The sequence below is a fragment of the Mirounga leonina genome, unplaced genomic scaffold (genome assembly GCF_011800145.1).
Source record: "Mirounga leonina isolate KUSES-001 unplaced genomic scaffold, KU_Mleo_1.0 Mir_95, whole genome shotgun sequence".
NCBI classification, from domain to species: domain Eukaryota; kingdom Metazoa; phylum Chordata; class Mammalia; order Carnivora; family Phocidae; genus Mirounga; species Mirounga leonina.
In genome coordinates, this window is record NW_023270865.1 from 11,319,817 (window position 1) to 11,346,593 (window position 26,777).

At 50.1% G+C, this 26,777-nt stretch overlaps 1 protein-coding gene across 3 annotated transcripts in view; it reads left to right on the forward strand.

Annotated features, from left to right (window-relative positions):
* Positions 1 to 17,123, forward strand: part of TRIO (trio Rho guanine nucleotide exchange factor) — a 222,543-nt gene extending 205,420 nt beyond the window's left edge. Inside the window, exons 47-56 of one of the 3 annotated variants that reach the window (XM_034998847.1) lie at positions 1,200 to 2,023; positions 6,044 to 6,291; positions 7,781 to 7,919; positions 8,811 to 8,838; positions 9,041 to 9,203; positions 9,471 to 9,592; positions 10,944 to 11,022; positions 11,898 to 12,098; positions 14,307 to 14,445; positions 15,049 to 17,123. In XM_034998847.1, coding sequence (XP_034854738.1) covers positions 1,200 to 2,023; positions 6,044 to 6,291; positions 7,781 to 7,919; positions 8,811 to 8,838; positions 9,041 to 9,203; positions 9,471 to 9,592; positions 10,944 to 11,022; positions 11,898 to 12,098; positions 14,307 to 14,445; positions 15,049 to 15,597 — 2,492 coding nt within the window. In that variant the 3' untranslated portion in view covers positions 15,598 to 17,123. Of the gene's footprint in view, positions 1 to 1,199; positions 2,024 to 2,499; positions 5,860 to 6,043; positions 6,292 to 7,780; positions 7,920 to 8,810; positions 8,839 to 9,040; positions 9,323 to 9,470; positions 9,593 to 10,943; positions 11,023 to 11,897; positions 12,099 to 14,306; positions 14,446 to 15,048 lie in introns of those variants that run through there. The other 2 variants (XR_004678030.1, XM_034998849.1) reach the window with 2 other exon arrangements.
* Positions 17,124 to 26,777: the final 9,654 nt, after the last annotated feature.

Below are 26,777 nucleotides of genomic sequence, written 5' to 3' on the forward strand. Positions count from 1 at the left end.
AAAGTTTTGCTCCCGTAACAATGAGCCAGTGCAGGCCTCTTTAAGGGTCCTGTTCTGAAGTGATGCATTAAATGCCCATCCATAGCATGCAACTGTTGGGAAATCTCTTTACCATCTTTAAAATAAAATGAACTGCCTCCCAAACTGGAGGCCTGAATAGGCCATGCTGTGAAACTTTACTAGACATCCTCAGTCTACATAAAGGACCGATTCCAGAGGATTGAGCACCATCAGGAATAGCGTGGGAGCTCTGGGCATGTGACACCCTTCCCTCTCGCCCCTTGTTCCAGTAAGAGGCCATGGCCAGGACAGACTTCATAAAATGTCATTTGGCTCCAAAATGCTTGTTCACACCTGCCTGACGTCTCCCAGGCAGGAAGGGGTTCTGCCTAATTGTTGTATTTCTCAAAGGTTTTAACACTTTAAGATTTTGTGATATTTCCCCGTATCTTATTTGGTATTTTTCCCTCGGTTTCCTGCAGATGACTACATATAAACGCTCTCCCTGGAGTCGAGAGATGGTCCAGCTACATGCCCCGCGGGGGTCTTTGTGGAGCTCTTTACCTTCCCTTGTCTCTTATGCCAAATCTGCACAGCAGAGGTGGTCCCTAACACTGCCTTCCTGCGAGCCTGCAGGGAAACCAAGGGATTCCTTAACTCCCAGCCAGGTTCTTCTTTGCCTGACTGCTCTCGGGTTGAAAGAAGACCTTTGTGGCAGCTGGACTGAGCTTTCCCACTCCATGGGAGCCAGCTGCTGTCTGGGATTCTCCCACACGGGCAGTGGGCCTCTTCCCCTGGGCGGGGATGCAGAAGCTCTGCTTGCTGCTCCCAGGCTGGTAAAGTCGGCGCCACCCTCGTCCTCATGCACTCTGTCCTTCCTCGGCCTTCTCTGCCCCCCAGCCACTCACACAGGCGCACCCCCCGGGTCAGCTGTTCATCAACAGAAGAGTAGCATTTAAGACCTTTGCCTTTTCCTGTACTGATGGATGGTGCCGGTCTGCTGCTTCCAGGATAGGTGGGAGCTTAAAGGTCGTGATGGTTAGAAGCGGCGTGGATGAGCCTCCACTTGACTGGGGAGGGGGAGCATTCAGGACCAGGATGTCCTGTTGATGCCATTCTGTGCCTTTCTCCTTTGCCTGGTGAGGCTGTTTTTTCTTGGTTCCCTGACAGTGCCTCCTCTCTGTCTCCCTTATTTACAGCCTTGACATCACCAATCGAGTATCAGAGGAACCACAGCGGGGGCGGCGGCGGCGGCGGCGGCGGGGGCGGCGGCGGCGGCGGCGGGGCCCCCAGCGGCGGAGGCGGCAACCCCAGCGGCGGCCCCGGCAGCTGCAGCGGCCTCCCCAGCTCGAGCAGAAGCAGACCCTCCCGGATCCCCCAGCCTGTCAGACACCACTCCCCCGTGCTGGTCTCCTCTGCAGCCTCGAGCCAGGCAGAGGCAGACAAGATGTCAGGTATGTCCGCTCCCGGCCCTGCACCGCCCCTTCCCGGCAGCAGCCCCGCCCCGGAGGCCGGCCTCGGCCAGCCCGGCAGGCGGGCCCCGGGAGAGCCCGAAGGCCCCGAGCAAGACGCCGCCGAGCGCATCCCCAAGATGAAGGTCATTGAGAGCCCCAGGAAGTCCTCGGGGAGTGCCGCGGCAGGCGCCGGCCGCGATGCGGACGCCAAGGAGGCGCGGGCCAACCCGGAGGACAGCCGCTCGCGGAGCAGCCTGGGCTCGCTGCCCCTGGGAAAGCCCAGGCCCGGCGCCGTCTCGCCTCTGAACTCTCCGGTGGCCAGCGCGTTCCCTTCTCCGATCGGCAAGGAGCCCTTTCCCCCCAGCAGCCCCCTGCAGAAGGGGGGCTCCTTCTGGAGCTCCATCCCCGCCTCCCCCGCCAGCCGGCCGGGCTCCTTCACCTTCCCGGGGGACAGTGACTCCCTCCAGCGGCAGGCGCAGCGCCATGCGGCCCCCGGCAAGGACACGGACCGCATGAGCACGTGCTCCTCGGCCAGCGAGCAGTCCGTGCAGTCCACCCAGAGCAACGGGGTAAGAACGCCCGGCAGCCTGCGCCCGCCTGCCCCGCTGCCTCTGTCCCGCCAGCTCTTCTAAACCTCCCCGTGGCCGCCGCTCTCCTCCTACTAACTCCTGGCTCTCCGGCCGGCGCCGCCTGCAGTGGTCAGCTCTCCGGCCGGAGCCCGCGGACCGGGCGCCTTCTAACCCCTCCTGCCGCGGGGACAGCGCTGCTCTCGTCTCTACTAACTCGCTCCTTGCTTTGTGTGTGTCTCCTTAATCCGGGAAGCCCGATGGTTAACCTTCGAAGGCAGCGCCAGTGCGTCTTTCACGCTCTCTGACCAGCAGAGTATCTTGGAACTTCCTTTTTACCCCTGCCTTCCTCACACACGTTTTTTTAGAGGGGTCAGTGTCCCTGCTGCTTACCTCCTATTTAAGTTGGAATCTGTACACTTTAAGCTTTTTGCTCATCGCTTGGTTGTGCTCTTTTATGCCTTAAATTATCTTTGCAGCATTTTTGACTCATCTGCTGGAAAAAAAAAAATCCCTCAAGAAAACTTCCAACAGCAACTCACAGCAAACTAAGCAGACAAAATGGGGGGAAGAAATCTCTCCAGTGGAAATACTTGCTTCCCCCCAAGTTTCACTCTGGAAGAGACTGCTGTAGGGCCTCTGGAGCTCGGGCTCCTGCCGGCGGCCGGGAGCGTCCTGCCTTCTGTCCAGCAGGGGGCGCGCTGCAGGCGCTTCGGGCTTCCTCGGCCTCCTCTTGCCCGTCAGCTATGTTGTGTCCTCAAGCAGAAAGGTTGCTGTGGTGGGTTTCTCCCCCATTTTGTGGCTTCCTCACTATCCTACCCAGCTGTTTTCCTACACGGCAGATGGCCTGACCTTTAACACTTTTCCTAAAGGCATGCGTGAGGGAATAGAACTGTTCTAACGAGTGTATGTTTGATCGCTTTATAAATTTTTAAATACATTTCCCTAAAAGGGTCTGTGTCTCTCTTTATGAAAACATATCTGGCTTTTGCATGTCTTTCTTCTTTTTTCTGGACTTCTGTTAATGCCTTGTTTGGGTTGACGTGGCTTTCTCTTTTTTCCTATTTGTTACGTATTTTGTTAAACTCAATCTTTATATTTAATTGAGGAAGAAATTAGGAAATGGGTCTTGGTACATTTATTTGCCCTTGACTCTTATTTGCAAAAATAAGGCAGTGGCTGCGACCAGTGTTCTCCTCTTTGTGGGTGCCTTTACAGTGGCCTCCACGGTAGCCTGCCCTCCCCCCCCCCCCCCGTGGGTCTGAAATGCTAGGAATGCAGGTGAGCAACTTCAGCCAGAGGAAAAGAGGCAGAGCGCCACAGGGATGCCATGCCTGCCCACATCTGGTTGAATGCTCAGGAGGTGGGCATGGCCTTACAGCTGAGACCCTTGTGAATTGGGGAATTGGGCCTGGGAGCAGCTCCCCGAGCTGCTCATCCTGGACACTCCCCTTAGGCAGACGGGGAGCGCTCAGAGTCTGTGCTTCAGAACGAACCTCAGCTGTTCCAAAGCAGACGCCCGTGCTGGTCTCCGGGCCGCCCGGGAGCACACACACACATAACCGTCACCACCCGGCTCCCTCCCAGGATGTCCTCAGACAGAGGCACAGTCGCGTGTGCTGTATGTTCCGGCTTGAGGCTGCAAAAGTTGCCTCTCACTTTTTCTTAGGTGGTAGGTAACCTGGAAAGGGACGTTGCCAGTGTTTTAGATGAGTCAGAGTGCCTTACAGAAATGCCCTGGAAGGCTGGGAAGACCACTAGAGGCCTGAATGGGGATGTGAACATGTCCTCTAGGACTCTGAAGTGCTCTGGTTAAAAGGAACTGTCTTCCTGCCCCATTTCTACCCATTTGGGCCATCTTATCGTCCTGGTGGGTCAGCAGTGGCCACCTTCCTCCTTGACTACTTCCACGGAGCGGTCTGCAGTCACAGCCAAGCAGCTGTGCCTAACCCATGAGCCTTCTTCCTCCTTTCATGGGCACCTTCTGGAAAGTTCTGCTGAGAGCAGGAATGGAGTGGATGTGGACCAACCCAGATGGTGACTATGCCAGCCTCCAAATGTGGACGCACAATCTCTCTGCACGTGCCCACCTGGCAGCAATAGAAGTGCAACCCTGCCTTAGTCTCCGAGGCCAGGTGGCCCGTGTGCGTGCCCAACCCCTCATTCTGTAAGGGGGAGATGGTTGTGCCAGCCGGGAAGGCAGCTTCGAGCACTAAGTGAGATGGATTTTAAATGCCTGATCCTTAGCCTGGTGCATGGGGAGTGTTCAGAAAATACTAAGAGCAATTATTGTGGCAAAATCACGAGACAAGCTTGGGATGCTCTGGCCAAAAGCAGCTGTGCTGCCTAAGTTGCTTTTTGTTTGCATTTCCTACCAAATTTAGCTTTGTGATCTCAAAACTATTGGGTATTGCTATATAAGTCAGAATAAAGTACACGCTAGAAGAATAAAATGGCATAAATGAATATGCACAGGCCGTACGTAGCCTGACGTGGACAGTATGGGGGGATCCACAAGAGGCAGGAATCCGCAACAGACTCTCAGCTGAGACAGAACCGGAGCTTGGCACTCTGCTGTGTTTAATTTAAATACCCACTGTGGGTCAAGAGTCCTAGCCCCGCACCCCGGAATTCTCGGCACGCTGGCTTGTTAACGGCAACGAGCCCGTCCGCTCCAGCATATCCCGACACAAGCTCAGTAGCCCAGGGCTGACAGGCATGGGGCAGGGTTGTCTGACGGTTGCAACTATACCACCTGGGACCTGCCCCGGGCAGCCGAGAGCCCGGCAGAGGCTAAGTGTCATCGGAGTCCGGGGGATCCGTGAGCATCTAGACAACATCGTTGGTGGAAACCTCTGAGAACAAGCTACCAGGAGCAGGGGGCGTGACGCCCTTTCCCACATCCCGCCTGTTGGATAGGATTGAGCAAGATGTAGCCAGGAGGTGACAGTGGTGTCAGCTTCCTCCTCCTCCCCTGGAACAAAAGGGTCACTTGGTAAATGACAGCTTGGGACAAATACTGCCATTTGTGTTTCTTCTACTCAGCAGCTGACACCGCTCAGCTTGTGGGCCTAGGTAGGTGGCCTTAAGAAACGATCTCTGTTTTACTCTTGCAATCTTGCGTCGTCGAGTCACTGAATATGTATTGAGTGTCTGCTACGTGTCCGTCGCTGTGGTGGACCTTAGAGACACACAGTGAACAGAGACTGGGTCCTGCTAGGACCCCAGAGGAGAGTAGGTTTTCTCACGCCAAGGGCTGTTCCCGGAGGTTGACCTGTGGTGCCAGCGGTGTCCACAGCCACTCTGCGGTGCTAGATAGTCTGTGTGTCCCCGTGCATCTTCAGGGCTGCTGAGTCCTGCAAGTTCAGGGCCACTCACTGAGGGCCACATAAAGGAGGCAGACTAACTATCCCTGAGAGCAGAACAGCAGTTGGTTTTCTTTCCAGGTATTCCTCATTCTTTTAGAAGGAAAAAGAGGTGAAAATGATCAGGCATGTCAGCAGCTTGTCATGATCCTTGGATATGTGTTCTCCGTGAACATTTTCTTTGGCAGATTTGGGGCCATTCCATGATCTAATGTGTCAGTGAGCTGAAGAGCTACTTACTCTCTGTGTCCGTTTAATTTAATAATACTTTTTTAAATGAGCATGATGGTCACAGGGACATAGATATAAGGCAGCATGGCATCAACAGAAGGACTGAGCTGTTCTCTGAGGGTGCAAGGAAGATGGGGTTGAAACAGTAACCAAGCTCCCGAAAGCAAAGTGTCATCATTGCGGTGACTGAATTTAGATTGTTGCTTGCATTGCTTTCTAGAGAAATCCTGATTTTTAATTATCCAAAAAAAAAAAAGGCACAAAGTTAGCTAAAGAGAGAGTGGCAGAGGAGGGCAGGTGCCTCCGGGCCTGTCTGGTGAGCCCTGCTCTGGGTCATCACGCTGCGGCCACACGCCGATGAGCGAGCTCATGACATCAGATCTCGTTTCAGTTCCCCTCTGCCTTTTTTCCATCTCTCCCGCTCCAGAGTGAAAGTAGCAGCAGTAGCAACATCTCCACCATGTTGGTGACACACGATTACACGGCAGTGAAGGAGGATGAGATAAACGTCTATCAAGGAGAGGTCGTTCAAATTCTGGCCAGCAATCAACAGAACATGTTTCTGGTGTTCCGAGCCGCCACTGACCAGTGCCCCGCAGCCGAGGGCTGGATTCCAGGCTTCGTCCTGGGGCATACCAGTGCAGTCATCATGGAGAACCCCGATGGGACTCTCAAGTGAGTGCCCACCCGGCAGGCCAGCCAAGGGGCCAGGGGCCTAGAGGCCCTGGGAGGAGGAAGGAGGCCCAGCGAGAGAGAGCTGCGCCATTGCCTGTCAGTGCGAGTCGTCTCTGAGCACAGTGTGGAGCCCCAAAGTGAGGATGGGGTGGCCCTTCGTCTCTCAGACTCGTTCTGGCAGGTTCTTTTAATAACCTGCATGTGCAAACACAGAGCTTTTTTAAGCCACTAGGTTATTTACAATGATATTATCATCTCCAAGGTCTCGGGTCAGGGCTAAGGACTCCCCAGGGACCTCTGACTCCTTAGCCGGCTATGCTGAGGGTGCGTCTGGGCAGGTGCTCATTCTGTGAGCTGCAGGTGAACATCTGTGTGATGCCATTGCCATTACGCCTCGCGTATACTAGAAGGTTAATTCAGTTAGGAAATGACCAGTTTTGCTGTATTAAACAGTTTTTTTAACAAGAAAACTGAATTTGGGTGCTGGTTTAAAACTCTGCCCTTCCCTGAATGTGTTTGGCTGTGGTAGAGATCAGCCCAGTGGTTTCTGGGAGTGGAAGCACTGCAGGCCTTGGTGATTTCTGAAGCCTCCAAAGGCCTCAGCCCACACCAGCGGACCCAAAGGCAGTGACAGTGGTCGTGCTTCTCTCCAAGCATGGAGGACCCTCAGCTGGGTTCGCAGTGCAGGCTGGCCAGCATCCCAGCAGCACCCTGCACCTCTGGGCTTGGAGCTCGCAGCTGCCGGGAAAGTTGGGCTTGAGTTCAGGCTACAGAGAGCCTCTCCTCCATGATAACCCCCTTGTCCTGTTTCTCCTTGATATGCAGAAATGTTTTATTCTAGTACAATGTTCAAGATTCCCATTTTGTACTTCATTTTATCAAAGAGTGTTCTTAGTCCTTGTATTAGGGTTCTCCAAAGAAACAGAACCAATAGGAGTGTGTGTGTGTGTGTGTTCGTTCGTTCCAGGGAGGAAGCAGGTAATAAAAGGAATTGGCTCATACAGTTATGGAGACTAGGAGGTCCAAATGTGCAGTGTGGGCTGGCAGGCTGGGGACCCATTCTACTAGAGAATTCCCTCTTGCTCAGGGAAGCCCGTCTTTTTACTAAGGCCTTCAGTTGATTGGAGGGGGCCTCCCACGTTGTGGAGGGCAGTGTGTTTTACTCTACTAATTAAAATGTTAATCTTATCCAGAAACACCCAGAACAACGTGTGATCACATTTCTGGGCACCCAGCGGCCCAGTTAAGTTGATACATAAAATTGACCATTACCAGCACTTTTGTATTTTAATCCTCAAAAGTGAAGAGCTTCTTGGTTTCCCCTCTGGTTGTTGAGCCTCACAGGTGCGTTTCCCTCAGCAGAGCTCAGGGAGCCTCCGTCACCCCAAATCCCCTAAGTGGGCTACTCAGCCTTTCTCTAAGGCTTTCAGGAATCACTTGCTGAACACTAGAAAGCTGTAACACTACCAACGTGTTATTTTTCCCCTAGGAAGTCAACATCTTGGCACACAGCACTCCGTTTAAGGAAAAAATCTGAGAAAAAAGATAAAGACGGCAAGCGGGAAGGCAAGTTAGAGAACGGTTATCGGAAGTCGCGGGAGGGGCTCAGCAACAAGGTATCTGTGAAGGTGCGTATGCGCGTCTCCAGGAGCCTGCGGCATTCATTCATTCATTCCCGGGGCAGCGGCGGGGCCGGGGGCGGCCCAGGAGGGGTTGCGGGCCTGGCTCCTGGCCTCACTTGCCGCCATCTGCCTCCCGCATCCCCTCCCGCATCCCCTCCCGCATCCCCTCCCGCATCCCCTCCAGCTGCCTTGGGCGCAGCTCCTGCGGGGCTTCGTAGAGCGCTCGCGGGGACCGTGCTCCCGGCACAGGTGCACATGCGCCCCGCACGGCGCCGGGGCGCACCCTGACCAGGCGCTCGGGTAGCTTCCAAAGGACACTGCTGGCTGCGCTGGGGAAGCAGAGGCCAGGTTCTCCTAGTACACGGTGTCAGGTAGCTGTGTTACGGGCTTCCCCAGGGCCCGCCGCACACCGCTGGGAAGGGACTAGAGGGGCCCGAGACACAGGTTCACCAGCTTTGGCGCATTCCCTCGGGGGTTGCTTCAGTCAGCTTTACTCCCGTGATCAGATTGCCCTAAACCTAGCTGGGCGGTGGTTGCCTGCAGAGAAAGGAAATCTCCCCTAAAGGGAGGGCATGGGCTCTGGTCAGGGCACTGGCAGCTCTTCAGAAGGAAGGGGCCCAGCGACCGGCCGAACCCGGCCTGTTGGATGAGAAAAATGGGCATTTCTGAGTTCAAGAGGCTCTTTTGTGTTGGTGGGTAGGAAGACAAAAATTCACTGAAATTTGTGACATGAGGCTTTTTGAGTACATGTAAAGGCAATGAAAATGTGCTCTGTTTTGAGACCCAAGTTGTATTCTTGTTCATCCTTCAGTGATACTTGTAGCCTGGGAATAAAAGTAACATACCACAAAACAGTTCATGTTTCTGGTTAACATCTATGTGCTTTTTCCGTTTCAGCTTCTCAATCCCAACTACATATATGACGGTGAGTTGTTATCTTGTTCCTCTGGTTTTGCAGAGTGTAGGGTCCATGGGGCACATTGTAGAACGCTGGGGCGTAACCTGGAGAGTGGGTTTTCTGGAGCGCTGGGGCATGGGCGGCAATTCGGGTCTCATTCTCGTTAGGATTGGTGGGTGTGGGAAAGGAGCCAAGGGTGACAGGTATCCCTGACTCCTTTCTCCTGCAGTTCCCCCAGAATTCGTCATTCCCTTGAGTGAGGTCACGTGTGAGACAGGGGAGACCGTTGTTCTTAGATGTCGAGTTTGTGGCCGCCCCAAGGCCTCGATCACCTGGAAGGGCCCTGAACACAACACCTTGAACAACGACGGTCACTACAGCATCTCCTACAGGTGAGGCTGGGTTTTGCTGGCAGTGAGCGTGACCTCCGTGAACTGTGACCAACACAATCAACCCCCTCGGTTACCCTCGGCACCCTGACGTCACCCACAAGGGAGCATTTCATACCGAGGTGTGCAATAAAAATTAAAATTCCACTTGAAGTTCCTTGTCAGTACTTCCTCTGTCATTTTTTGTGACCCCAAAGGAGAGAGGGTAGGGGCGGTCGCTGGGGGAGCTGCGCCTTTGTGACCCACAATGAGTTGTCATCTGTGCGGCAGTGACTTGGGAGAGGCCACTCTGAAGATTGTCGGCGTGACCACAGAAGATGATGGCATCTACACGTGCATCGCCGTGAACGACATGGGTTCAGCCTCGTCTTCAGCCAGTCTGAGGGTGCTGGGTAAGTGGCACCCCTGAGCAGGGGGCGCGCATCTTCTGGGACTCACGGGTCCAGAGAGACCCTGCCCCTGCACATACACACTCAGGAAGGTCTAAAATATTTGGCAATAAGTCAGTGTGGGGCCTTCCCAACGAGAGCTGCAAGCGGCAGACCACAGTGTCTAGGGTGTCCCGGGGAGGGTGACCTCCTGCCCCGCTCATGTCTTCAGGGAGGTGCATAGTGCAGGCCCCTGACCCAGCCCCTGGGCAGCCGAGCATCCAGTGCCGGCCTCTGGGTTGGAACACGGTACGTCTCATGCTCGTAGTGCTCAAAACACATTCTTGTATCTGACTTCTCTTACTCAGTTGCTCAGTTGACACTTTGGCTCTGAGAGAATCTCCTCTAAGTTGGTCTCGCGTAGGCTGTGGGAGGAGAGGAAGGAGCGTGGCTGAGGCCTATGCAGGCTCTGTGCTTCACTGAGACAGTGTCCCTCCTGGGAACGCAGGGCAACCACGGTGGGACCTGCGTTGCTCCCGTCTGAAGCCCTTGCTCTCTCCATGGCCCAGCACGGCCTTGTTCTCTCTCCTCAGCCAGACCCTGAGCTCCCAGAGGCAGAACCCACATCCTAGGCCCTTTTAAATCTCCTCTGGTTGCACTGACCATTGCTCAGTAGGCAGCACATACCAGTTGGTTTGCAGCTCGGGCTTCACAGAAGGCCAGCTGTGCAGTACAGGGCTGCTGACGTTTCCCATGCATTCTTCAGCTGCACCAGGTCTAGGAAACTGCTTCCAAGAACAAGAATAAGAATCTGAACTAAAAGGTGCATTGAGTCCAGGAGCGCCCGCCCTGTGTGTAGACAATGAATAGAATTGTCTTAGCATTTTTATCCCATGTATCTTCATCCCAGATATTTTAACCTCATTATACCAGAGAAAGGAAATGATCTGATTCTTGGATCATGACACAAGGAAGAAAGAGAATCCTGAATTTGAAAGTGAAGAATCGCCAGTGTTCTCATTTGTAAAAGACATCATAGAAACTATACGGGGTGATTTTTGCTTTATAATAAATCAGTTACAGAAGCTAAAGGAGCTTAGGGAGATAGAAGACTCCACCTTGGAGATACGAGTGGGGAAATAATGGGAAAGGAAGTGTGTGTTTATTTCTGTCACGTAAATCCATCTCTTTTCATCCTGAGTCCCAACCTGCAGTGTGTATTTTACGCTTCCAGCACATCTTCAGTCCGGTGAGCCACAGTTCAGATGCTCAGTAGCCGCGTGTGGCTGCCATATTGGACAGCGCAGGCCTATAGACTTCTTCCCCAAGAAGCGCACATAAACCAAGCTCAGGGGAGATGCTGCTCTTCTTGCAGGTCCAGGGAGTGATGGGATCATGGTGACCTGGAAAGACAACTTTGACTCCTTCTACAGTGAAGTGGCTGAGCTTGGCAGGTATGATATAAAACCCAGAGCCCCTTCCGAGAGAGCAAGTGTGTGACATAACTGTCTGTAAGAGTAGATAAGATTAGTGGTGAATTTTGCCACCAGTTGGAAGTTATATGAATTATATTTGAAATGTAATGTGTAATTGCCTTTTGATATTAAACATTGAGGGAGTATGGGTGCCTGGGTGGCTCAGTTGGTTGAGCGACTGCCTTCGGCTCAGGTCATGATCCTGGAGTCCCGGGATCGAGTCCCACATCGGGCTCCCTGCTCAGCAGGGAGTCTGCTTCTCCCTCTGACCTTATCCCCTCTCGTGTTCTCATTCTCTCTCTCTCTCGCTCTCAAATAAATAAAATCTTTAAAAAAAAAAAAAAAATTGAGGGAGTAAAGAGGATGTTTTCAGCTTGGGTTCCGAGAGAATTGAGGCGTAATGCCGTAAGCCATCCATTGATGTAATGACTTAACTCCTCTTCTGTGCCTATGGGACCACACTAGTTGTGTGCTATCCTTGGGAGAAGTCAGAGGAGTGTCGCTCAGACCCTTTTTTGTGGACCTTAATTTTCTCCTGTGGAGTCCCAGTTGAGAAAGGCTGAATGTGTTCTTCAGATTGGAGATGTAGGTTGGAGTGGCAGGGTCCTCCTGCCCAAACAGAGAGAGGGGCCGGTTCTCTCCAGAAGGGGCAGCCAGGCCCAGGGCATCCCATGGCTGAGGGGCTCGGAGACTGGCCAGCTTCCCTGGGTCGTTGCGAGCCACGGCCCCTCCATGAGTGGCCAGGGAGAGCAGAGCCTGCGGACAGGCCTCCAGTCCATTTAGGTTAACAGAGTCTTTTCTCCGTGACGTACTCAAGAGTCCTCTGAAAATGATCTTCTCGACCTGTTTTCCAGGGGCAGATTCTCTGTCGTTAAGAAATGTGATCAGAAAGGAACCAAACGAGCAGTGGCCACTAAGTTTGTGAACAAGAAGCTGATGAAACGTGACCAGGTCACCCATGAGCTTGGAATCCTGCAGAACCTCCAGCACCCGCTGCTTGTTGGCCTCCTTGATACCTTCGAGACCCCCACCAGCTACGTCCTGGTGTTAGAAATGTGCGTACTGCTCTCCCCAGTTCGTAAGCCTCAGCCTCAACTTAAAGTGATTTTACTGTTGTTTGTTCTCTAAGAAGGACAGAAATCAGGATTTCAGGATCCATACAACTTGTAATGTGTGTGTGTGGGTGTGTGTGTGCGCCTGCTGTCAGAGACCACAGTTCTAGAGCTTTCCAGTAATGGTAGAAAGAAGTATAGTCTTTAGCACATGCTGTCTAAATGAGGGAGCAACGAGCTTAGCATCAAAGCACCTCAGCACCACCCAGGTTCCCTCTGGGTCTCAGCCAACCTGGAGGTGCCACCTGCTTGCCAGGATCCCCAAGGGGCCAGGCCTCTGAAGACTCCTGCCCCTGCTAGTGACCACACGGCTGCTGGGGGCCCGGGGAGCCTCGTGAGTGCTGAGTGGGCCCCCTAAGATCTTGCTCCTGGCCGCTGCTTTGGGCCTGCAGTCCTGCCTGCTAGAGCTCCGGCCCACCACAGGGTGGTCAGAATGGGAGAGTGAGATGCACCTCCCCTAGAGGACGTCCTTGGGAAAGCAGGTGGGCCTCCATGGCCAGAGGAGCCCCCAGTCCCATGGTGTTCAGTGAGCTCTGTGCACCACCCCAGTAAATGGCATAGTCATCTAAGGAGAGAGTGTGAAAACTGACTGAAGAGCAGTGGTCCTCAGTTGGGGGCAGTTTTGCCCCCCAGGGGACATTACGGCCATGTCTGGAGACTTTTTTGGCCGTCACAGCTTGGGTTGGGGATGCCACTGGCATCTAGAGGGTAGAGGCCAGGGATGCTGCTCATCATCCCGCAGAGCCCAGACGGCCCCGCGGCAGACACTCCGCTGTCCCCCAGTGTTAGCAGTACCAGGGCTGGGAAGCCCACCCTCTCTGAAATATCTTGGCCTTTAGCTGTTTTTAAATTCTATCCTATTCTGGCTGGAGATGCTGGGTGTCCAAGAGCTTCTGCTCATCTGGGGATTTTTTAGCGAGAACTATCTTAAAGTCCTCATCAAAAATGAACAAGACTTCCATTTCTGGCTTAAAATTTAAGTGTGTTCGGCTGTCGTTTCTTTTTAGTAGAAAACTGAATGGTTTGGTCTCGCCGTACTGTTACTAGGATTTATTTTCCTAACAGATTACTACCAAGGTCTCCTCGATTACCCGTTGTTACCGGGCAAGTGGCTGGTTTTCCATTAAGTGTCTGTTGTGCAGACAGAACGGGGAGCGAGCGAGGTGCCCCGAGAGCCTGGGCCAGACCACCTCACTGCAGGTCTGGCCTTCCCTGGCGAGCTGTATGACCTTGGGAAGGTTGGCGTGAGGATTTAGTGAATTGACAGTAAGCCTTTAGTCCCTGGCCCATGGGCAGCGCTGCATCCATGGTTTTTAAATATCAAAGTAATTCACCGTAGTAGGAAGCCTTCTGAGTGCAGCATGAAACCAGAGGTGCGGGTCGGCAGGTCGTTCCTTCAGCATCCCTGCTCCCACTTCAGGGAAATGGGAACTCTGGGGGCATTTTGATGGAAGGCACAGTTTCAGATTACAGATCCCGAAACTGGGGACAGCGAGCTGGCGGAAGGGCAGCCCTCCATCCCAGGTCACGAGTGAGAGCAGGGGCAGCGATGTTATGAGGTGGCTGGGCAGAGGTCACTAAGTGTCACGGCTCACCTCTGAGTGTTGTTTTCAAAGGCACCCAGGAAAAGCGCAGCAGGAACGGGGGCGGGGGGGTGCAGGGGGCAGCCTGTCATGCTGGCTGTTTCCTCAGCACACCTCGAGGTCTGCCTCTTTACTTACATTAGCTCGTGTGGCCTTCCCCTTGCCCATCTTACAGATGACAAAACGAAGGCTTGGGGAGGTGTATCACTTCGTTGCAGCCTACAGCAGATGCCTGCAGAGCACCTGCCGAGTGCCCACCGTGGCCGGATGGCTTGCATCCCCTCAGCATCCGAGAGGCCGGGCTCACGTGCGAGCCTGCTGGGTGGGAGCTCGTGCTCCCCTCCCCTTCCCCGCTCCCTCTGAGGGCTGGGCGCCCTTGTTCCCCACTCGCATCCATAACGAGGTTGAAAAGAAATCACCCTCTTGATAGAGTCGTGCCTGGAGGTGGAGCTGTGCTCCTGAAACACCAGACTGGTAGGACATTAACAGTGGGCACAGACAAGCTCTTTGTTTCCTCTAAAGTGACCCAGCACCATGATAAGTGTTGCCCACGTTCTTGCCTCCGCAGGGCTGACCAGGGGCGTCTCCTGGACTGTGTGGTGCGATGGGGAAACCTCACCGAAGGGAAGATCAGGGCGTATCTGGGGGAGGTTCTGGAAGCCGTCCGATACCTTCACAACTGCAGGATAGCACACCTGGACCTAAAGGCGAGTGGGGCCCCTGGGGCCAAAGCCATCATGTCTGACCGAGGCCCAGCCACCTGGCACGTGGGGGCCTCCTCCCAACGTGTCCACTGCAGGAGGCCTGGGGGGACCGGGGACAAGCAGGAGGAGGTGGGTAACGGGAACCCTGATTTCTAATCTCTGTTTTTAAGGTTTTGCTCTCAATGATACAAAGTCAGTGAAGTACTAGATAAACATTTGAGATCTTCACACATTTCATGAGGTTCCAGAGAGTTCCTGAGAGCTTTGCAAGGCTGGTGTGGGACTGGGTCAGTGGTAGCTGAGAAAGGAAGGTGAATATTACTGTTAGTGCTGGGCGTGAAGACGAACACCCAGCTTGCTAAGGCAGCGTTCTTCGGCATGGCGCCTTCATGCTCACTTACCAGGAGAGCTGTCTGCGGGGAGGGGGCGGCGTTCCCTCTGTGTTGGTGCTGCCTTCTCCTCCGTGGGCCTGCGTGCTCAGAACTGCATCCCTTCTTGCGTTGGAACGGTTTCTTCCAGTCGACTTCGTTGATTCCTGGTGAGCATCCCAAGTAAGCTTGAGATGGGGATCGATGGAAATGACCGTTGTCTTATCCTGTCTTCTAGCCTGAAAACATTCTGGTGGATCAGAGTTTGGCCAAGCCAACGATTAAACTGGCTGATTTTGGAGATGCTGTCCAACTCAACACGACCTACTACATCCACCAGTTATTGGGGAACCCCGAGTTCGCAGCCCCCGAAATCATCCTTGGGAACCCCATCTCCCTGACCTCGGATACATGGAGTGTCGGAGTGCTCACATATGTGCTTCTCAGCGGCGTGTCCCCCTTCCTCGACGACAGCGTGGAGGAGACCTGCCTGAACATTTGCCGACTAGACTTTAGTTTCCCAGAGGACTGCTTTAAAGGAGTGAGCCAGAAGGCCAAGGAGTTCGTGTGTTCCCTCCTGCAAGAGGACCCTGCCAGGCGTCCCTCGGCTGCACTAGCCCTCCAGGAGCAGTGGCTGCAGGCGGGCCACGGCAGTGGCAAGGGGGCGGGCGTCCTCGACACGTCCAGACTGACGTCCTTCATTGAGCGGCGCAAACACCAGAACGATGTTCGACCTATCCGTGGCGTTCAAAACTTCTTACAGAGCAGGCTTTTGCCTAGAGTTTGACCTATCTTGAAGTTCTTTCTCATTCTCTTTCACCTGCCAATCAGCTGTTAATTTGAATTTTGAAGAGAAACACACACCAACAGAACTGATCAGCTGCCGTATGTTCATCGTGTGACATGGGGCTCCGAGTGAGCTGAGCTCGGCAGTGCCTGGGACTCGGGAGCACGCTGTGCTGGGGTGGAGGACCTTCTTGTACACTCTTCGTGAGCGGACACAGCATTGCTGTACCACAGTCTTTTATTCAGGTTTCTGCAAAAAATAAAAAGAAACTTTTTTAAATGAACATGAATAGAATTTTGCAAATTTAACATTTTCCAGGATTTATTCAAGGAAACGAAATGCCGATGTTCAACCACTGGTCTTCACGAACAAAACAGAGATACTGGACCCCTCTGGGGAGGACTCACCCTCGCGGTGGCCATCCCCGCGGCCTCGTCCAGAGCTCAGGGTCCGCCTGGCTCTGAGCTCTTCCAGCTGCCGGGTCTGCGTGCGTCTCACGGGGACGCCAGACTGGGCTCCTGAAACGTGCATTCAACCTCAGACTTTCGCATAAAAATAGAATGAATCGTTCTGCTCTGATGAAATGTAGGCCTTACTTGTATATAAGACTGGTCCTGCCTTCGGTCTGTCCTTTCCCCTCCTGCTCCCCACCCGCGGCCCAGGGCTTCCTCTGGGGGAGGTCAGAGGGCTCTGCCCATCCACCGAGGACATCAAGTTGGGTCCCACCCCGAGCCCTAGGGGTGGCCTCCCTGTGCTCCCACCCACCCCCCAGCCGTCAATCAGATTGTTGAGCAGTATACAGTCAGACGAAAATACTGTAAATGCACTCCTTGGGGTTTTTTTGGTTTTATTTCATATCATGTGCAATGTTGTGGCTTTAACATTTTATGCAACTATTTATGAAGACCTCTGTTGTACCTGTAATAAATACATAGAAAAAGCACATACTTCGTACAGTGAGCTTTATGGTTTTGTGCGTGTGGCGGGGGGGCGGGGGGCGGGGGTTGTAGCCCTGTGCTGTCAGTTCAAGGAGACTGAACTCTTCGTGGAATTTGTCAGTTTTGAGGACTGTAAAAAGTGATTTCATACTCTGAATACAAAACTGGATAATAGGGCAATGTTTTAAAATTTACTACGCTATTATTCAGAATGCCAAAGTATTATTTTTCTTCCCAAAATCAGTCTGGACATTTACTACTTTTTAGACTTTTTGACGTGCAACTTTCTGTACAAAAATTGGCTGGATTCTGAGCTTTGGGTACGAAAGGAAAGCCAACGACGCACTAGCCGCCCTGCGGCTGCCACCCGACGCCTGCGTCGCTGGCAGAATTCACGCCGGGTGGGGAGGCCCGGGAGCACGCCGCGGGGTTTCTGGGCACGCTTGAGTGTTGCGGGGTGTCTTTCTACCCTCGTGGTGTGAGACACACTAACAGGGAGACCAGCCCGCATCCCCAGCCGGCCAGACACCTGGGGCTTGAGCCATAAACCGGCGTAGTTAAGCTCTGCCGCTTCCAATGTATTTTATTTATTCTTTTGTTGGGTTTTTGTTTGTTTCTTGTAAAATTGTACAGAAACTTTTTAAAAGAAATTGGATTCAAAACTGGATGTGTATTCGTAACCTCACAACGTTCATTTGTGTATTGTTTCTTTTATTATTTCAGTTAAATTTTTACATTATTTTGCATGTATATTTCTTTGTACAGAGACCTTACATGTTTACACAGTATGATGTGATGTAAATATTTTATTTTGCCATCAGTTATTTTAAAAAATTAAACATATTTGCCTGATTTTTGCGTTAGGCCTTTTATTTAAAGTGATCACTGTGGAATCGAAAAGAGAGACATCACTGAGGGAGACGGAAAGACTGGCCTCTCCTAGGTCTGGCGGGGAGTTGGAGGGGAGAATGTTCCGGAGTGGGAATCCACTGTACAAGGCCAGAAACGGGAGTTGGTCAGGTGCCTGCAGATTAGTTCCCAGAACCCAGACTCCAAAGACACGGGTGCATAAACCAGATTTCAGCTGCTTACGGTGGGGCTGCACCTCGTCCTGGTTAGAATCTCTAAGGTACCCCACTTCTTGATGGACACACGAATCAGAGCAAAGGGAAGAGCTGTTGCCTCTGGCCACAGAAAGGCAAGCTTAACATCCAGGTGGATCAAAGACCATGAAGCACTTGGGTTCAAGCATCGGTGTTACGAGCAGACCTGCGATATGCACCTGCAGAGACCTCCCAGGGGTGGCGGGCCCTCAGCACCCGCCCCGGGAGCTGTGGGGTCCTAGGGCACTGGTAGAACAGGCTTTATTATTCCTCTGTTTGCCGACATCCTGAAGGTAGGACTGGTGGGCAAGGACAACGTTTGCGCTGAGTCCCTAAGTCAGAGGGCACGAGAAGCTCACCCTCCCAGAGATGGGTCCCGCCTCGGTCTCAGCGACGCCCAGGGTTTGGGAGGCTCCAGAGGGCCAGAAACACAGGGCTGGGCCCCAGAGGGAGTGGCCTGCCCACCACAGCGCAGACCCCAATAGCAAGAGTGGGGCAAGGGGTCTGTCTGCGTGACTTTTCTTGTCATTGGACACTTGCTGAATGAAGTCGTTATGCCTGTAGGACTGGCAAAACATTCTCCCAAGTGAAAAATGGCCTATCGTGATCACTTAGCTAAATTTTTATTCCTCAAAAATCATGATGCTTTGTATTCTGCATGTTACCATTTATGAATTCTTTTTTTTAAGATTTTATTTACTTATTTGACAGAGCGAGAGAGGGAACACAAGCAGGGGGAGAGGGAGAGGGAGAAGCAGGCTTCCCACTGAGCAGGGAGCCTGATGCGGGGCTCGACCCCAGGACCCTGGGATCATGACCTGAGCCGAAGGCAGACGCTTAACGACTGAGCCACCCAGGCGCCCCACCATTTATAAATTCTTTAAAACTCAGGGATTCCTTTTAGCTCTAAAGGGAAGAAGAATCAGTATTTCAGCAGAACACACGATGGGACTATCTTAATCCAAGGATATTAGACCATCTTAAATCTTGGGAAGGAGAGATCCTTTCAAATGTACGTTTCTGAGACATGAATTTGTGATCCCTGCCCAAAACAAAATACAAAACATTTCCATTATCCCCCAGATTCCTCATGCCCCTTTCCTGCCAAGGGTGATTGCTGTTCTGATTTCGATCATGCTTAGGTTAGGATCATGCTTTGAATTCATATAAGTAGAATCATACAGAATGTACTTTTTAAAATCAAGCTAAACTTTATTGTGAGATCACCGTAGATGTACAAGCAGTGGTAGGGGATGTCCCCTTTCCCCTGTTCTCCCCTGTGATAATGTCTTGAAAACATACCATATATCACAACCAGGATATTGACATTGATGCAGTCAGGATGCAGGGCATCCCACTGCTGCCAGAATCCCCCCAGCCCCTTTGTAGCCATGCCCACCCCCTCCTTAACCCTCCCTTAATCCCTGTCAACTACTACTCTGTTCTCCGTTTCTATAATTTTGTCATTTCGAGAACTTTAAATAAATGGAATCATACAGTATGTAACCATTTGAGATGGATTTTTTAGCTGAGCATGATTCTGTGGAAATTCATCCAGGTTGTGGTATGTATCAATAGTTTTCCTTTTTATTACTGAGTAGTATTCCAATGGCACGGATGTACCATAGCTTAGCTGTTCGCCCACGGAAGGACATCTGGATTTTTTCTGGCTTTTGGCTATTACAAATACTTCTAAGAACATTTGTGTGCAGATTTTTGTATGAACATAAGTCTCTATTTCTCTGGAATGTCAGACAATTGGAAGATCACATGGCAGTTACAAATTTCATTTTTTAAGGGATAGCCAAACTTCTCCAGACTAGTATTTTACATTCCCACTGGCAAAGTCTGAGTAATCCGGTTTCTTCAACTCTGCCAGCATTTGGTTTTGTCACTATTTTTTTATTTAGTCATTCTGACAAGTGTATAGTGATGTTATTGTGGTTTTAAGTTTTATTTCCCTCGTAGTTAATGATTTTGCACATCTTTCCATGTGCTTAATTTGCCATCTGCTTACTCTGTTCCATAAAACATCCCTTCATGTCTTTTACCCATTTTCTCATTAAATGGGTTTTAAGAATTCTTTATACATTCTAGATACTAGTCCTTTGTCAGAGATGTGGCGTGCAAATATTTTCTCCCATTTCATCTTCTTAACAGGATCTTTCACAGAGAAATATATTTTAATTTTGATGAAGTCCTATTAATTCTTTTTTTGTGGATCAAGCTTGTTGGTGTCAAATCAAAGAACTTTTTTTTTTTACCTAACCCCAGAGTGAACTTTTTTAACCTAAGCGTTTTTTTTTTCCCTAAACGTTTTAAGTTTTATATTTTACATTTAAGCCCATGATCCATTTTGAGTTAATTTTTGTATTAGGTATAAAATTTAGGTTGAAGGTTTTTTGGGGTATTTTTTGCCTTCTTGTTTTCTTGTTTTTGTTCACATTTTGCAGATTGAAAACAAATTTTTTTTTTTTTCCAGCACCATTTGTTGGAAAGGCTACTCTTTTGTGATTTTGTGAAAAATCAGTTGGTCCTGTTTATGTGAGTTTTTTCTGGGTTCTCTATTCTGTTGATCTAATTCTCTTTCTCACCATTACCACACAGTCTCGATTACTGTAGCTGTGCAGGAAGTCTTGAAATCAGGTAGACTACACTGCTCCTCCCACCTTATTTTTCCTTTTCAAAATTGGTTTTAGCTATTCTAGTTCCTTTGCATTTCCATATAAATTTTAAAATAGTCTTGTCTACATCTAAGTATTATCTTACTCAGATTTTTATAGGCATTGCATTAAATTTGTTTATCAGTTTGGGGAGAATTGGTATCTTCACTATGTTGAGACTCCCATGAATACAATATGGTTCTCCATTTCTGTAGATCTTTGATTTTTTTCATCAGCATTTTATAGTTTTACAAGTTCTTATATGTGATGGCTAGAATTATACCCAAGTATTTCCTTTTTTAAAGCAATTATAAATTTATATCATACTTTTAATTTTGGTGTCCATGAATTTATTGCTATTATATAGAAATTGAAACTGATTTTTGAATGTTTATTTTTTATCCCATTCTTCTCGCCAGTAATTTTCTTTACTCCAACATCTACTTTATCTGACATTAGTGTAGTCACTCCTACTCTTTTTTTCTAATTAATGTTTGCATGATACACCTTTTTCCATCCTTTAACTGTCAATACACCTACACCCTTATATGTAAGTAGATTGCTTATCAACAGCATATAGTTGGGTCATGTTTTTTAATCCACTGTACCCACCCATCTCTATCTTTAGTTAGTGTATTTAGATCATATACATTTAATGTAATTACTAATAAACTTAAGGCCTAAGCCTGCCCTTTTATTTTTCAGCTTACTGTTCTTCTCTCTGGTTTTCATTTCTCTGTGTTTTCTTTTGCCTGCCTTCCTATGGGTTGCTTGAACACTTTTAGAATCCCATTTTGCTCTATACTGATTTTGAATGTATCTCTTTGTATGGCTTTAGTGGTCGTTCTAGATAGTACAGTGTGTGTGTGTGTGTGTGTGTGTGTGTGTGTAAGTCATCACAGTCTGTTGGTGTCATCATTTTACCAATTTGAGTGAAATACAGAAACCTCACCTGTCTTTATGTCTCATTACCTTCCCCAGTTTATAATTGTTTTAAATATTTCCTCCACTTAAATTTAGAATCACATCACACAATGTGGTGATTTTTGCTTCAACCATCAAACATAATTTATTTTTTTAAGATTTTATTCATTTATTTTAGAGAGAGCATAACCAGGAGGGAGGGGCATAGGGGAGGGAGAGCGAAAGAATCTCAAGCATACTCCATGCTGAATGCAGAGCCCCATGCAGGCCTCAGTCTCATGACCCCGAGATCATGACCTAAGCCAAAACCAAGAGTGGGATGCTTAACCGACTGAGGCACCCAGGCGCCCCCATCAAACAATTTAGATGCCTTGATTTGCCCCTTCATTCCTGATGATATTTTCCCTGGAGTTGAATTCTGAGTTGACAGTTCTTTTCTTTCAGCACTTGAAAAACATTGTGCCACTTCATGGTTTCTGATGAGAAATCTACAGTCGTTCAAATTTTTCCCCTACAGGGTGCCTGGGTGGCTTAGTTGGTTAAGCTTCCAACTCTTGATTTCAGCTCAGGTCATGATACCAGGGTCGTGGAATCGAGCCCTGCATTAGGCTCCACGCTCAGTGGGGAATCTGCTTGAGATTCTCTCCCTCTTCCTCTCCCTCTGCCTGTCCTGCTCGCACATGCTCTCTCTCAAATAAATATATATATTTTTTTTAAATTTCCTCCTTATAAGTAAGATGTTTTCCTCTCTCAAGATTTTTTTCTTTGTCTTTAGTTTTCAGAAGTTTGACTGTGAGTGTCTTAGCATTGGATTTATTTGTGTTTATTCCATCTGAGACTAAGATTCTTAAATCTATATGTTTAGGTCTCTTACCAAATTTGTTTTCAGCCATTTCTTCAAGTACTTCTTTTTCCTTCTTCAAAGACATTAATGGCATTTTTGTTTTGGTTCCATAAGCTTTTGAGGCAGTATCCCCACCAATCTCTGACCCCAGCCCTAAGCCACTTGCTTTGTGTTGAGATTGGGTAAATTCTGTTTTTCTGTCTGCACATACATGGAGTCTTTCCTCTGTCCACTCTAGTCTGCCATTGAACCCATACACTGACTTTGCTTCAGTTATGGTATTTCTCCCCTCGTGGGGGGAGCTGGGTTTCTAGGCAGCGGCGTCAGGTGGCTCCTGCAGGGGCAGGGTGCCATTCTGATGGACTCTGACACAACCCAACATTTGCCTCCTCCAATATCTCTGCTTCCATTGGCCATTTCTTATTTACAATTCAAAAAAATTGTCGGGGTTGATCTTTCACTATGTGGCTGTCATCCTATTGAAAGCGCAGCTCAGGGGCCTCTTCACAGGCCCACTGAGTCTGTCGGGGGTGTCCCGGCTTTCTCTGTCCCGAGAATACGACAGTTAAAGCCTGTGCTGGGCAGAGTCCTTGTGAAGGCCCAAGAAAAGCAGAGACTTTAAAACGAATCACCTCATTTATAATTGCTGCTTATAGAAAACATACATCTCTGCTTCATTTTTGAAGATTAAAAACCTCTTTTACTCAGTCTTACCCGGTCCATCCATTTCTTTAGAACTAGATTTATCTCGTGTTAATGTACTTACACAGAAAAGTATATTTGAAAACGAATAGCATAAAAGCCAGTTTTCAAGACACACCCTCATGATCATTTGAGAACTGCCTGTACTGCGTATTGTTAAGATATGGTAATGACCTGGTTTCCATATTTATTTTTACACCAAAAGGGACAAGATGCAAAGCACTGACTTTTTGCAAACATGGAAATGACCTCCCAGCGCTAAGCTCCACCACGCCAGGAGTTACAACAGTAGACTCACCTAAGGTGAGGAGTCATTGTTCTTTTATTTTCCTTTTCGGTGTTATGGCCAACTGGGTGAAATAGGAAATATGAATGAGAGCAGGCATTACAACAGGGCAGATGTTAAATTCACTCTCCTGGGCTCCTGTGGACCCTCCGATTTTTCTTTGAGGCCCCCTCTCGCTCTGGGGGACTTCCTCAGGCCGCGGCTGGGGGCACCTTCTCTGACCCACAGGCTCCTTCCCTAGCTGACCTCAACCGATCTCGTCCCTTTGTATGACATTGTGTTAGTTGCCTGTGGCTTTTTAACAAATTGCCACAAGCGTGGTGGCCTGACACAAAGGAAGTGCCTTCTGTCACGGTTCTGGAGGTGAATAGCCCAACATCAGCATCACTGGGCTGAAATCAAGGTGTTAGCAGGGCTGCGTTCCCTCCGTAGGCTCCAGGGAAGGGTCTGTTCCTTTCCCCTCTGGCATCTGGTAGCTTCCAGCATTCCTTGGCTGGTGGCCACATCATTCCAGTCTCAAAGGCCAGCGTCTTGAAATCGCTCACTGCTCCATCCTCACATTCCCTTCTCCTCTGTGTGTGCAAAAAACCCTGGTGCCAGGCTCCTATGGGCACACTTGTGATAGCATTTAGGGCCCGCACGGATAATCCAGGAAATCTCCCTAGCTCAAGATACATACCTTAATCACATCCTTGCCATATCAGGTAACATTCATGGCTTCCAGGGATTAGGACATAGATCTCTTCTAAAGGGCCATTTTTCAACATACCATGTCATCTCTGTGCCAACAACCCTAACTTTGTGTCTCCAGCAAAGTTCCCTTTGCTCCACATCACGTACCCATGAAGGGTATCAGGATGTACCACCCCAAAACGTATCACTTTGGATTATTTTCAGAGGAAGGCAATTGAAATAGATAGAAGAAAAGCTTCCTTCCCTCCCCATTTGCCTAAATGCAGGACATAAATCTTCAAAGGAGCCTCTCCCCTCTACCAGGAAGGACAACAGTTAATCACCAGACACAACTCTAGACCCCATCAGCCTAGAGTCGGTACCAAAGGAATCTACGTAACAAACTTTACTAATTAGCCTTTACCTCCACTCAGAAACCTAAAACTGCTTTCCTTCTTGTGGTCATTTGAAGGTGCCATTTAAGTCAGAGTTCTAAGCCACCTCCTTGAGTTATTTCCCCCTGTGTATCTCCCATGTATAGATGACATTTACATGTTAATAAAGCTTCTGTTTCTTTTCTCTTGTTAATTTGCCTTTTATTGCAGGGGTCTGAGCCAAGAGCCCAGAAGGATAGAGGGGAAAATCAATTTTCCTCCCCCATATCCAACCCTCTACTTGGACATTGAAATTCACCTCTCATCTAACCGCCAAGCCATGGCCATTTACCCAGATGTTGGGCCAGATATTTCAAAGCCGATCTTGGCCCTGCCTCTCCCTTGCCCCTCGCATTTCCTCTACCTCCAAACACATGCCCTTCGGCCCCTTCCTCTCTCCACCACCTCACGCCAGGCCCCCATGCATCCCACCGAGGCCTCCTAATCAGACTCCTGCTTCCAGTTCTACACACTTTCAGTCGGTGACCCCTTTAGAGCAGAGTCAGCCTGGGGAGATGCCTGTGTCTTCCCTGCCTAAGCCCTCAGGGGGCTTCCCAGTGCTGTGAGGAAATGTCCAGCCCCCGCCGTGTCTCTGCCCCACTACACACCAATCTTCTCGCTGCCTCTGTTCTGACCACTTGCCTTTGTTCAGGCCTGGAACATGCTGCCATCCCCACTCCGCGGGCCCTTTACACCATCCTGTCCCTCCCTGGGCACTCTGCACCCCCTTGCTGACACCCTGTCTTGATGTGACTGCTTCCTCATCCTCTAACTCGGGTTAGGTGTCCTTGGAGATAAGCCTTCCTGACACCTGAGGGATGGCCTATTCTGATCTCTCAGGCCCTGTTCTTTCCCACATTGCATGTCCCTGCATGAACTAATGTGCTTTGTTTCTGTGTTTCACCCCAGATGGTAAGCTCCATGAGGGCAGGGAGCTTGTCTGTCTTCATCACCGTTTCCAAGCGCTCGGTCTGTGCACAATAAGTCATCCCCACTCATAACATCAAGACGTGTCCTGCAAACCCTTCCAGGACAGTCTCTGCTTCTGCTGGGGGCTTGTACCTGACAGACTGGAGGGATGAAAAACCGAGGAACAGCCTTTAGAAGTCCCGGGCTCAAGCTTTGTGAGTTCTCGGAAGATTTTTTTCCTTCATTCATCTCAGCAAAGCCCACACGAAGGGTTCTGCATTTTGGTTCTGAAGTGTGGGCACTGTTTGTTTGCCAGCCTGATGAATTACAGTGTTGTACACTCTGAACTGCTCAATGAATCAGGGCAGGAAGCCTGCGCACATGGTCGGTGTTTGTTTCTTTCCAACAATCTGGTAGGCTCTACACGCCCCAACCAAGTTTTATCTAGATCAGGGTCATCCAAAAGAGCTTTCTGCAGTGATGGAGAATGTTCTATATCCATGCCGTCCAGTATAGTAGCCCCTAGCCATGCTTGGCTATTGAGTGCTTGAAATGTGGCTAATGCAAGTAAGGAAGTGAATTTTGCTTTTGTTTAGTATTAGGTATTTTAGATGTAAACAGTTCCTATTCTGGACAGCATAGCTGGGGACACCTTGCGACGAGGAAAGGGGACCCTACGGGAGCTGTCCCGGGTGAACTCAGAAGGATCCTACAGAGGTATAGTGAGCAGAGGGGGCTTCCTGAAGTGTCGGAACAGTGGTGACTGAGAAGCTCAAGGGAGGGGGTCCGTGGTGTGGGGAGAAAGGCCCCAAACACTCTTCACGGGGTGCATGGCCTTGGCCATGATCCATGTACATGAGAGTCTCCACAAGCAAACAGGAGTTTAGTTACATGGAGGTAGACTGCAGAAGAAGTTCTGACCTGGGTCAGACGGAAAGACAGAGACTGACAGTCCTGTTGGAGAAACTGACTGAGCCATCCGGGCACCTGGAGAAATTGATGTTTTAACAAAGGGTTATTGAAGGGTGCAGGCAGGGAGGGTCAGGACCGGTCCCTCCGTGGACAGGGTACCCTCCACAGGGCCGGAGGCCTCTTGGGGACCGAAGCAGCCGGCCTGAGGCAATGCCACAGCAAGGCATCATCCTTCCTCCCTCTGCCTCCTGCTGGTGCTCTCCCGGGGCTGATTCCCACCAGAAGCCAGGCAGCATAGGTTTCAGCCTCCAGGACAGGGTGAGTTGCGAGGATTGCATGCATCTGAGGGTCGCCAGGGAAGGAGGAAAGAGCAGACAACATACAAGGATGACCCACCTCTTACAACAACCCAAATCTACCCACCACCAAATCCTGGCGAGGATGTGGAACAGCGGGGGCTCCCAGTCATTGCTGGCAGGAATGCAAAACTACAGCCACTTGGGAAGGCAGTTTAGCAGGTTCTTACAAAACTAACCCTTTTCTCACTATCAAATCCAGCAATCATGTTCCTTAGTATTTACCCAAAGAAGTTGAAAACATGTCCACACAAAAACCCACGCACGGATTTTTATAGCGGCTTTATTCATAATTGCCAAAACTTGGAAGCAGCTAAGATGTCCTCACCAGTAGGTGAGTGGATACATAAACTGTGGCCCATCCAGTCAACGGAATATTATTCAGTGCTAAAAAGAAATGAACTGTCAAGCCGGAAAAAGACACGGAGGGAAGTTAA